The sequence below is a fragment of the Biomphalaria glabrata genome, chromosome 6, assembly GCF_947242115.1.
Source record: "Biomphalaria glabrata chromosome 6, xgBioGlab47.1, whole genome shotgun sequence".
Taxonomy (NCBI): domain Eukaryota; kingdom Metazoa; phylum Mollusca; class Gastropoda; family Planorbidae; genus Biomphalaria; species Biomphalaria glabrata.
Window position 1 is genome coordinate 41,245,283 of NC_074716.1, and position 13,041 is coordinate 41,258,323.

Genomic DNA, 13,041 nt, shown 5'->3' on the forward strand with positions numbered 1-13,041 from the left:
TTGCACCTAGGGGTCTTTTCAAGTTGGTCTAAAAATAATTTAATGTTAATTTCAGTAACAAAAACCAGTTGATAATTTGAGAATGTCTGAAATTTTAACCAAGTGTAGAAATACAATTTTTATCTAGGAGCTTAAAGACTGTTTTTACAGAATGTTTAGAAACAATATTAATTTGTTCCTTTTTTAATCTTTTGGAGTGTGTTATAAATGAGCCAAGACAACACATTTAAAAGACTTAGAAATATTTGGAAAAAAAAATGAAAATATTCAGATCTAGATCAAGTAAAAAAAAAATATACAGTATGAACACTTTTTTCTTTGTTTAATCAACTATGTTTTTAATATTTTTTTTCTATAATACAGGGCAACCACATAACATGTTTCATCCAAACATGCCACACACTACTTGTACACAATACATTTACACATCTATCACCCAGCACTCAACTAGGATTCTGACATTTCTTCATCAACTTTTTGTTTCTTTGAACTGTTCTCTGCAAGATCATCTTTGTCTGCTGACTTGGTGGGTTTCCTTTTCAAGCCTTTGAGTTTACGAGCCTGAAGTTTACCAAAATTTTGAGTACTCATGTGTATCCTACCAAGTTTGTTGCCAAGGTCATCACGAGAAATATTCTTCTTCTTTTTGGCCTGTCAATACAATGAAAAATATTTGTTGATTCACAGATGCACTAACTTATAAAAATCAACTACAATAACCATAGTAAGAAGTAAAGTTCCTCTTTCACATCTATAGGGTAGATGATGTAAAGATCATGTGTCTGTAGTCCACAGTTAACAAGGTAGTCATGTGGCCAGCACAATGACCAACCGCCTTTACTTTCCTAAGCTAATATCAGGTACCCATAAGATTCGAACCTGGGATCTTGGTTCAGAAGCCAAGCACTTAAATGCTGAGCCACTACAATAACCATGTTCTTTTTATATTTATATATATAAAACTTTTGGAAACAAATGTTAAATCAAATTAACCCCACCAGACCTATCTATCCACCCCCAAAAAGAGGCACACCCAAGCTCTAGATTTACTAGTGCTTTAGTTTTCTTATCTCTATCTATTGCATTAAAATGTTATTCTTGATAAAATTGTGTCTCTTTAAGAGTCGACTATATCATCAGTATTTGCAATGTTTAAGGATGTTGTTTAATTACAACTGGCCTAGTTTTAATAAATTCTAACTGATTTTGTGAAAAACAGGTACAGTAGCAATGCACTATTTTGGGAATAACTGAAAATTGCATAGTGTTCTGGAGAAATTAATACATTTCTTGTGTATAGCACAAGGCCAATTCATTAAAGTCATTTTAATACAATAAATAAATATAGAAAATATAATATATTTTCAATAAAGGTGTCTAGTTTTCATCTCTAATTCGAGTAGTAAAGCCATTGAAACTTTTGATCCTCTAACATGTTTTGTGTTATAATGAAAACGTAGATTATGTCATATCATAAGTATTCTAAGCTATTATAGTACTTCTGTAGAGTATCGCAAAAAAAGACAAAAAAACTGTTAGTCCAAAAAAAATAATTTATAGCAACTATGAATTTCACACTTAAATCTCTATATAAAAAGGCTAATTTTTTTTTATTAATGACCAAATGATCAGAATGATCACTAAAGCCATATCTTTCCAAAGTCACTGTCATATCATTTTCAAATAAGTTTATTATTGATATAGTTGGTGTTACGTCTTCATATTGGATGAGACTCTTTAGACATGAAAACGACAAATCACTGTTTATAAATACTTTAATCTTTATTAATACTGAAAACACTTTCTTGTTCATATTCCTCCATTTTGGTTCTTCTTCTCCTTTCAACACGCATTCGCACCATTTTCACATTTACACTAAGATGCGCACGTAACACCGTCCCACTTGTTACGTCTTCATATTGGATGAGACTCTTTAGACATGAAAACGACAAATCACTGTTTATAAATACTTTAATCTTTATTAATACTGAAAACACTTTCTTGTTCATATTCCTCCATTTTGGTTCTTCTTCTCCTTTCAACACGCATTCGCACCATTTTCACATTTACACTAAGATGCGCACGTAACAGTTGGCATAAAAAAAAACAAAAAAAAACTATTGTGCCTCTTATCAAGAGGTCAAGCACAACATGCTGAAGAAGCAACAATTAGTTATGACAAATTTTACAAAAACATTTTTTTTTAAATTCGTGTAACCTACCTTGGCAAGTTCTGCCTTTTTCAAAGCTCTTTTAAATAGATCATCTGAAGCAAGCCTTGTTCGTCTGATGGAGAGATTCAAAGATGGACCCATGTCTTCAAGTTCTACCCTTGGAATTCTTGTTCCAGATTTTTTTTTTAGCACTCTATGGAAAAGCACAAAATAACAAAAATAAAAAAAAAACACGAATGCTAAAATTTATTTATAATAAATACAAATTAACCTTAAACCAGAAAAGGAATGCATTTTTTAAATCTTTTTTTTTAATAGTGCCATATCCATTTTCATAATTACCTGTAGTTTCTGATATAAATTTGTCCACTGACAGCAGTCACACTGATAACATGCTCCAGTCCATTCAAGGAAATCTTTTCAGCATTGGCACCACGGAAGAAGTCTGAAAGGAATTAGATCTACAATATTTCCATACTAAACATTTCCCCATTAAATAAATATACATTATTTCCACACTAAACATAACCCTCACAAAAACTGAATAAACCATATAGTAGTTATATGCTAAACACAAATCATTTAAATTTATTAACAAAATGTGCAATATTTGCAAATAACATGATAGAGAAGTAAATAGTTACCTATCAGTAGATTTTTTATTCTTTTGTTTTCATCATTTTCTTCAAAAAATTCACCAGAGAAAACTAGACAGGGTTTAATTCCAGTGGCTGATTTTGGGCCCTAGAATTAAGAAGAAAAAAAAAATTTATTTTAAAGTGAGTAAATTTCAACAGTTTTTCTATAAGTTAATGCCCATAAAAAAAAGATTTAAAAAAAAAAAGTTCTTGCCTAAAGGTGACACACTTTTATTTTTTTGAGTAGGGGAGTAGCAGAGCAATCAAAATTTATAATAAAGTAAATGCAATAAATAATTGAGTCCAAATACAAATGCAGAATAAACCTATAGAAACAAATATGTTCACTGAATGTTTTTTAAATATTGGATTAATTATTTTTTACCATGAATTCATTTACATTTTACTAGTTAGAAAAAAATTAGTATGGTTAAAGAATATATATATATTATTATTATATTATATATATATGCATGCATGCAAAAGTAAACAATTTTATCAAAAGAAACTATTGTTTTAACAATAGCCTACTATAAGCAAATAAATCTTTGTACATATTATTCATAAAGTTTATACACATATTTTCCCCATATTTTTAGCATTTAGGAAACAAAAATAATGCATATAAAGTAGTATGTCCTTTCAAAAAAAAATCTTTTTTTTTATGTACTAATTGCACCTGTTTTTTCACCACTTAATTTAACTATCATTTAAACGAATAACAGGGTTAGTAGCACTTTTCCATGACAAAATTTTAGGAGATTTTAGGAGGTTTTTTAAGGATGAAATGTATGATGTGTGTGTGTGTTTCCTATCCGTTTGTGTGATACATAGTAAAACATACACAAAACTAAGCATTTATCAAATCAATTATTGTTATTTGATTTTTAAAATAATAAATATCTTGCCAATATGCCACAGAAACAATGTTATCAGCTGTGGTATGTCCACAGAAAATGTAATGAAAGTTATCTTTTAATCTAGTAACAACTTGACTGTCATCCCAAAACCTCAAACAACCATTTTTTTTCAAAGATTTATTTAAAAACATTACAAATGGTTACTTTTCCATTTTTTTTAAAATAAGAAACATTCTTAGAGATGCCTTATTCATGATGTATATTCTCTGTGATGGAAATGTACATTTTTAGTTCCTATGTGTATCTTATAGATACTAGAGTCATGGTGTGCATTTGAGGTAATGTTTTATTCTTCTATTAGTTAACTTAAATCCTTTTCATAAACAGAGCCAGTAATATATAGGGCAATATTGGCCTATTTGAATGTTTAGTTGACATTTGCTTACTAAAAAATGGCTTTTGGATTGGGGAAGGGGGGGGGGGGGTTTAAGACCTATTCGCGTTTTTTTTCCTAGCAGAATCATTTTCAACCATATAGTTTCCCTGGCTTTTTACGAGTGAAATAATTTTTACAGACTTTTCACAGCTGTATGAGAAATATTTTCGTTAAATCTACAGTAGATCTAGACTCTTGATGTAAGTCACTAAAATTCGCGGACTTTTCAGGGATGTGAGAGAAATATCTTCACTATATATATTCTAGTGATTTAGCGTAAATCTAGAATCTAGATCAAAGTCACGAAAATTCACGGACTTTTCACTGCCGTGTGAATATTATCTTCACTAAATTTACAGAAGATCTAGACTATAAAGCTAATTCGCTAAAATTCGCGGACTTTAACTCTAAGTCACTAAATTTTGCGGACTTTTCACGGCTGTGTGAGAATTATCTTCACTAGATTCTAGTGATTTAGAGTAAATCTAGAGTCTAGACATAAGTCACTAAAATTCGCGGACTTTTCGCGGCTGTGTGCGAATTATCTTCACTGAATATACAGTAGATCTAGAGTCTAGATCTAAGTCACTAAATTTTGCGGACTTTTCACGGCTGTGTGAGAATTATCTTCACTAGATTCTAGTGATTTAGAGTAAATCTAGAGTCTAGACATAAGTCACTAAAATTCGCGGACTTTTCGCGGCTAGAGTCTAGATCTAAGTCACTAAATTTTGCGGACTTTTCACGGCTGTGTGAGAATTATCTTCACTAGATTCTAGTGATTTAGAGTAAATCTAGAGTCTAGACATAAGTCACTAAAATTCGCGGACTTTTCGCGGCTGTGTGAGAATTATCTTCACTGAATATACCGTAGATCTAGAGTCTAGATCTGTCACTAAAATTTGCGGACTTTTCGCGGCAGTATGCGAATTATCTTCACTGGATATACCGTAGATCTAGAGTCTAAATTTGCGGGCTTTTCACTTCTTTGTGCTAATTATCTTCACTAGACTCAAAGTGATTTAGCGTAAATCTAGAATCTAGCGTATTTCTAGAGTAATCTAGACATTAGATGTATCGAGATCATTAAATTGACAAAAATTCACGGAGTTTTCAGGTTAGGTGCGAATTATCTTCACTAGATCTAAATTAGATCTAAATCTAAATCTAGATACTATTACAGTTACTAGATACTAGCTAGATCTAGAAGATTTACGGACTTTCCACGCGAAGTCACTCTTAGTCTTACACTTACAACAAGAAGATTTTAGGCGAGGGAGGGCCCGGAGGAGTGTAGCCTACAAATTAGTCTTGTAATTGCTCTAATTATAGGCAATAGTCACTACAGACTAGATCTAGCGCGTCTTTAGTGGTAACAATAAATGACTTCAGAAAAATACTGCCAGGTGAAATGCTTGCTTGATCAAAGGCCATCTTCAATCACGAGGTCGCGCTTCACAAGTGGGTGAAAGGCGGTGTAGACGCGTCACTGGTCAGCTCATTAACACAGCCAGCCCGTAAGGTCATGCGATCAGAATGCCTAGTTACGCTGTTGTTTTTCCCCTCACATTTTTAGCAAGAAATAAGCAAGATTTTTTTTTTAAATATTGGGTAAAAATTTTAGGAGAGTGGACAAAATTTTAGGAGACTTTCTGCAATTTTTAGGAGAATTTTAGGAGACTTTTCATTTTTTAGGAGATTTTAGGAGTTTTTAGGAGCGCTACCGCTACGAACCCTGGAATAATAAGCTTTGTAATAATCATTTCTTAGAGGAGAATTTAAAATGGTAAAACAGAATGCATATACTTAAAAATAATTATATTCATTATAAAACTAAAATTTCATATGGCAGATACATTATTACCCTTATTTCTGTGACAACAACAGCAACAAACGTATTGACTGCCCAAAAATGAGTGAACACAGAATTATCCTCAGCTCTTAATCTAAAATTGCAACTAGCTAGATCCTGGATTTGAATATTAAATTTTTAGTACAACATGAATGAATTTTACACTATTTGTAACTTACAACTATTTCGTGCAAAGAAATAAATTTATCAACACCAAATTCCACCATGTCTAGGACCTGACCATCAAAAAGTCTGCCTGAAAAAAAAAAGTATAATTACATAAATATGTGGGAAACGTGGTCGAGAGGCCAAGTACGCTTGATCTTGACTTGGCTACCTAGAAGGGGACTCGAGGCTCGACACCCGACTCGGGCAGAGTTGTGTTTACTGAGCGCCTAAAGGCAGCACGGAAAACCAACTCCTAGATACCCCCTCCCCCCACTGGTCCACAAATGAGATTGGACCAAAAGCGCTCTGAGCATGCTATAAGCATGAAAGTAGCGCTATATAAAAGCTATAATGATGATGAAATATATAACTATTTAAGTAAAAAAAGAAAATATTTTTAACTAAAATTTTTAAATAAAAAATACAACATTTAAGTTTTTGGTGATAAATATTTGTAAATACAGTGATTTGTGATAAATATTTGCAAATTTGTGGTAAATATCTGTAAATAGAGTGATTTGTGATACTTATCAATGCTTATGTTTTAAAACAAGCAACAACTAAATGGTCATTTCTCAATCTAAAACTAGACAACATATATTTATATTAGAACTGAAAACAAAAGCTCAATGAGGGAATGAAAATACATTTTCAGCTGCAATACAAACTTCCTACATTACGGCCTCTTATTGAAAAAAAAAATTATACCTATCACAATGTTGTTTGGTCTTTTCTTGGAATGACTTCCAAACATAAACAGTGAACTATCTGCCTTGGATGTGAAAAACTCCTATGGTATTAAAAAAATGTAAATAGCATTTAGTGAAGAGTGTAAATGTGAGTAGAATGTGATAAAACTGTCAATAATCAAGTTAAATTAGAATTAATTATGATTGTTGGTCATCATTATCATTGTTAAAAGAATACTGGATATTTGTATTTTAAAAAGTTTCATTTTAACACATATAAAACTCACCACTGAACTCTGGTCTTCAAATGGTCTTGTGGTATTTTTTCTACAAGCAAAACAAAAAAAAAAATGCTAGTAAAACTTAACTTAACTTAATATGGTTAAAAAAAAAGATTAAACTTGAGAACAATGTATCTTACACATCCTACTAATTGGAATTCATGTGTATTTTTTCCATAGAATTTTGCATAGGTTTACAGATGTGCTATGAAGCCAGCTCAGACAGAGAGCTGGTACATATTAAAGGCTAGAATTTGAAATAAATTAAAAACTAGAGTAAACCAAAAAATAAACATTGTCAAAGATTTATCTAAGTGACTAATGGGATGTAACTTACTTGCTAAACATTGTGGCATAGGGTTTCTTTAAGAGGTGCTATTGAAAATGAAATGAACAATTAGCAAAATTGAAAGCTCAATATTTTGCCATTGGCACAAGTAATGTTTTAACTTAAAATCAACATCTGGTCTTGTACTCTAGTATAAAGCTTAAAAAAAGCAGTTAACATTAACATATAATATAACATAATTTTATTTCTTACTATAGATTGCCATTAAAGAGATAATAAGCTGATTGAGTGTATCAAAGACATTACCCATTCTTTCAAGACCTGTGTCACTATGTTACTGGTATTGCCACCTTTGAAAAATAATGTGTTCTTTGTGTTCTCTATAATTTTGGGCTCTTTCTTTTCAAGAGCTCTTCGACCCTGTTGCGTTTTAGGCTTTCTGAAAGTATACATTTAAACAGATTATTTAAATAGGCTTTTTGTTAGTTATTCACAATGTTTATATCAACTCACTCTGACTGTCTATCTGTCTGGTAAAAAGTTTGTACACATTCTTTCTTCCACACCCATTCTCAGATCTAGTTGAAACTTTGCACAATTATTCACTGGCATAGACAAGACAAGAATAAAAAAAAACTAAAACCAATTAGTCAATTAATTATTGGTAATTAATTATTTGGTTTCATACCAACAAGGGAAATTAATCCCTCATTATTTACAGATAAGGCTAAATATGTTGGGTTTTGTCCCGTTAGATAACTGAACACTATTTCTCCCACACCCATTCTAGGATCAAGTTGAAACTTTAAACAATTATTAATTTAAAAAAAAATTTTAACTAACAAAACATGAATATTGATTAAAAAATTAACCAATTAGTCAACTAATTATTGGTAATTAATTTGGTTTTTTTTTATAAATAAGGGAAATAACCTCTACAATATTAAGAGATCATATAGTTGTAATGGGCACCATTTCACAGCTGCATAAAAGAGTGTGGGACGATACCAATACCAAAGCCTTAGTCTAGCCGACCTGTGTGATGAGCACTCTGCTATTAGTAATGAAACAAGGTCAACCTACTCTTGGCAGGAAAAAAAAAAAGCTGAATATCTTCCACCTCTGATGCTTAAGGCAGATTTTTTAAATAAGGGGGCAAGATAAAATAACCAATGAAGAAGTGCTGCAAAGAGCAGGGTGCCAAGACATCTGCGCTGTTATCAGTAGTAGATGCGGTGGCTGGTTTGGTTATGTTCTCAAGATGCAACAAGGTCGACTCCCACAAGACATTCTGTATGGTGATCTAATAGAAGGCAGGAGAGCTGGTCACCCACTTTTAGGGTACATACTGATATAAAATATGTGAACATGACATTAAGCTCTTCAAAATGGACACTAACAGTTGTGAAAAAGAGGCACTGGATAGATCTACATGAAGAGCAAGCATTTAAAGAAAAGGTCCTGGATAAAAGAGATGGCATACACACCAGATGACCAGAACTTGCAGAAGTAGATAAAAGTGTGAAAATGCAACACTTAACCTGGTGATTACAGATGCCCAACCTGTGTATCAAATATTATAATCAAGTGTTAGGCACTTAGTTTAGTTTAGAGATGCACTGTAGTATACAGACTTTGAACGTGACATTTTAGAGATGACATCTAGGTAGTGGGTTAGGGATGTAGACGTTTAGTGCAGTGACTTTTTGACTCTGGAAGGGATAACATCATATTTAGCTACTGACTGGATTGCGGCCTATTCTGTATTGAAGTTAGTCAGTGTGTTATATCAAGTCTGGAATTTGTTATTCTGGTTGACCTGTTTGTGACAGTGTGTTTAATGTTCATTCTCGCAATTGTAATATATATACACCACACAATACACCCAAACATCTAGGTTCTTATCAAGGTACTGTAGAAATTACATCAACTACAACCTGCACATTCATCTGCATACATCGTTATAAAAGGCAAGGATTCTTTTAAAAAAAGGATTGGCCAATTTACTTTTGATGATAGATCTATAGTATATATATATATATACTATTAATCACCATTATTATTAGATATATTATATATTGACTAGATCTATTCCTCTTCTTCTTCTAGCCAGCTTTTTGATGCTGAGCTCTTTTGCAGACTGTGCCAAGGAAAAATAGTGTGCTGTTCTCTTCAGTTGTTCAGCACAGACTTGATCTATACTATAGACTAGTCAATAAATGTAATAAATCAAGATCTAGGTATAAATCAATTTATCATTAATTATCTACAATTTGATTTCTATTTCATTTTTAGAGATACCCCTTCTTCTAATAGTATATAATATATATGGTATCTATACTTATAAATATCTAGTAGTAATTATAGTGGACTATACTATCTAAAGACACTATACTCTGTAGTATAGTATGGCATGAACGCTGGACTCTTGTTCAGAAAATTCTCATTGGTCACAGGTTCATACCCTGCCCACTGCCATCCCCTGTGTAGTCCTGCGGGTGCTTTAGACTAGAAAGTACAATAATAAATCTTCAACTCTGAAGGAATGTCCGAAACGTAAAAAATGTTACAACTAAACATTTTATAGTCTAGTTAGCTAGGAGACTAACCTAAGACTTAATTGTTATATTATAATACTAATTATAGTGACAATACGCAATAGCCTATTACTTATTTATATACAATCTAGATCTAATAGTTATATAAAATAAAATTATATATAAATCTAGTCTAGTCTGAGTAGTAGAGATCTAGTCAATACTAGTCTTAAGTCTAGATTACTCTCTAGATGATCTCATCTAGATCTAGACATCATTGAGAAGAACATAGAAGTCTAATTCACAGTGACAAAGCCTGGAATCGCTGGTTCAATTTTGTTAGTAAGTGTGTATGTGTTTCGTGTGTAAATGTTGATTCGTAATTGCATCTCTAGATTATTCTAGATCTATGTCTATATTGACATTGACTATTGTTATTGTTACAGTTTTACACTATTTTAGTATTTACAGTATGAGTATGAGTAGTTACGCTGAGGTGGTCAAATTGAAATTTGCTGTAGTTGTAGTGTAGTCCAACTGAATTTGTTCAATTTCCATATGATTGGACCAATACAAAATTATCTTTATAATAAATCTTACCTTTTAAACTTAAACAATAAATGTCTTAATTTACTAAAATTTCTAGAGTTGAGTAGAAAAGTAGAAAAAAAAAAGAATAGAATAGAGTAGTCCTCGAGTAGAGTTTAACCTAGTCTAGTAGATCTAAATACTCTTGAGTTATACTCTCATAATACTGTTGTTATACTTATTATCTTATTCTTATACTTTAGAAGTTATACGTAACTTTAAAAAAAATTATTACTCTCTTATAATTTTATTATTTTTATCATTATGATTATCATATGATAATGATTATCATTGATTATGATTCATATTAATATAATAGGTACTTTGACATCCCTACTCTACTGACCTATAAACTGCTAGACTAGCTGCTATATAGTTTTAAAACAGCATGGCTAGACTTCCAAACCCATGTTAGTTGATTGATTGTTGTTTTTACATTTTATATTAAAATCAATATTTCTATTATAGAGCAGTGTTAGAAATCTATTTTTTTTCTATATCTATACTTAGGTACACAAAATATAAAAGGAAATCCTGACAATGTTAAATAAAGTCACTCCATGATGCAGCGACATGTGGCGCCAGACATTAGTAATTCTCGTTGATAATATGAAGTATAAATAATTTATGCATTGTTTAACAGCTTATCTTTGATCAGCCTAGTGGAGAGAATGCTATCAAAGTGTTATTTTACATTATATTTATAAATATTTGAAAGCGGAGGAAGTTTCTACGAAACAGAGATCTAGAAAAAGGATCGAAGTCAATTTTCAAACAACTGAATTAGCTGTGAATCGATGTTAGCTGCATGTGAGGTGAAATAATCAAATTAAAAACCATATAATGGGGTAGATTTGTTCCAAATTTCAAGCTTAACCATCTATTATGGTTATAAAGTTATGACAAGATAAAAACGAAAATTCATTTTTTTCGATCACAGTTTTTTTTTTATTTTCTAGACATAGAGTAAAGTGCGAAGTTCGAGCAGCCCCGATTTGTCAAGAGGTTCGAACAGTTCACTTTTTATTGCTAAAACTTTTTTATTTGAATGTTTACCAAATTACTACTATATTGCTACTGCGAATGCACCTTTTTTCTTTACTTCTGACACACACTATTTCCTTTTCCTTGTAATTGTAAAGGCTAAGTTCATGGTGAGGTCAAACTCAGGAGGTGTGGAATTATTCTTTTTTACTACCCGGTAGTGAAGGAAATGGGTAATGGGCTTAAGCCTATTTTTAAGTCTGGTTGCTCATCAGCTTAAAGAGACTATTTGAAGTTGTGGAGGGTGGGAAATGGTGCAATGGATGGTGTTCTTGCGCTGGAGTAATAAGAAAATGACTTTATAGTGAAAATAAAATATAAAAACATGTTTTTAGATCTATTTTCTTTGATCTGTTCGAACCTTCCATCAACCCGATCGAGCTTACTAACTGGGGAAAAATCCGCTCGAGAAAAAAGTACGCTTGGCGATTCTTACCCTACACCTCTTTGACTTCGTATTTAATTTTAACTGACTAAGCCTGCCTAGTGATACATTAAATCCAATCTATTTTCATAGAAAAAAGGACGAGGAATTCAGAGATACCATCAGTTTTTTCATAGGTCAGACCGTTACGGTGCTATAAAAATCCAAACTTGAAAATTGCTGCCAGCGGGCTTAATGCGCTCGAATTTCGCACTTTACTCTACGTCCATTTTTCTAAACATAAAACCGCATAAATTTGCTCCTACATAACATACAAAGATAAAATTAGTATCATTGTAAACCTCTCAGCAAGCTCTGCATAACTATATTAGTATATAGATCTAGTTTCTGTTGTTAAATATTCGTTCTGAATTTTTTGTCAAAGTAGCTAAATATATAATATTATAATAATATAATTTATAATAAATAATAATAACATAATATTTATTAATTTATATTAGCAGATTACCTAAAATTAAATAATCTAAATCTAAAATAAATCTTAGACAAAGTCCAAAGTGTCACCAACTTTTCACAAAGTCTTAGTTAGTTAAAAGTCGTTAAGTCTAAGTCTAAGTCTAAGTCTAAGAGTGACAGTCTAAGTCGACTAACTTCACTAAGTTAGTCTTTTATTAACTTATTTTTTGTGCCACACTAACTTACACAATTCTTTGCATTTTTGTATCGAATATAGATCTAGAATATATGAGTAGATCTAGATCTAATCAATAATCTATATTCTAGGTCTTTGCCTTTGCTGTTTACGTTTTTAAAATCCACATGCGGTGAGAATAAAAATATTGAGGTTTGTTATTATAAATTATCAGTACTTTGTACTAGATCTATTAGTAGGGGAATTATTTCAAAAATGCAAACGGACTGTCAAAGTTGTAGATCTAGATTCTAAATAACAGTAGAGAAATGTTAAAAAAAATATTGTTAACTTATTTAATATTATAATAATAATATAAATCTAATTTAAATGAATTAAACGTTATTTTAGTTAAACAGTGTGGTATCTAGAGATCTATAATACTTATTTGTAATAATTCATTACTCTA

At 31.4% G+C, this 13,041-nt stretch overlaps 1 protein-coding gene across 1 annotated transcript; it reads right to left on the reverse strand.

Moving 5' to 3' along the window:
* Positions 1 to 324: 324 nt before the first annotated feature.
* LOC106073417 (ribosome production factor 2 homolog) lies at positions 325 to 12,809 on the reverse strand. Its single transcript, XM_056032863.1, has 10 exons — positions 12,644 to 12,809; positions 7,694 to 7,826; positions 7,436 to 7,473; positions 7,105 to 7,144; positions 6,837 to 6,918; positions 6,140 to 6,216; positions 2,819 to 2,918; positions 2,517 to 2,619; positions 2,223 to 2,367; positions 325 to 651 (listed from the first exon to the last, which is right to left on the reverse strand). Exons 1-10 carry the CDS (start codon positions 12,655 to 12,657, stop codon positions 448 to 450), a joined length of 936 nt encoding a protein of 311 aa, XP_055888838.1. The 5' UTR covers positions 12,658 to 12,809; the 3' UTR covers positions 325 to 447.
* Between the last annotated feature and the right edge of the window lie 232 nt (positions 12,810 to 13,041).

Excerpts from the sequence above, each read along its gene's own strand:
- LOC106073417 (XM_056032863.1), bottom strand. Across the intron at positions 6,919-7,104 it reads TTGAAGACCAGAGTTCAGTG|GAGTTTTTCACATCCAAGGC; the intron begins GTGAGTTTTATA and ends TTAATACCATAG. Across the intron at positions 2,368-2,516 it reads ATTTATATCAGAAACTACAG|AGTGCTAAAAAAAAAATCTG; the intron begins GTAATTATGAAA and ends GCTTTTCCATAG.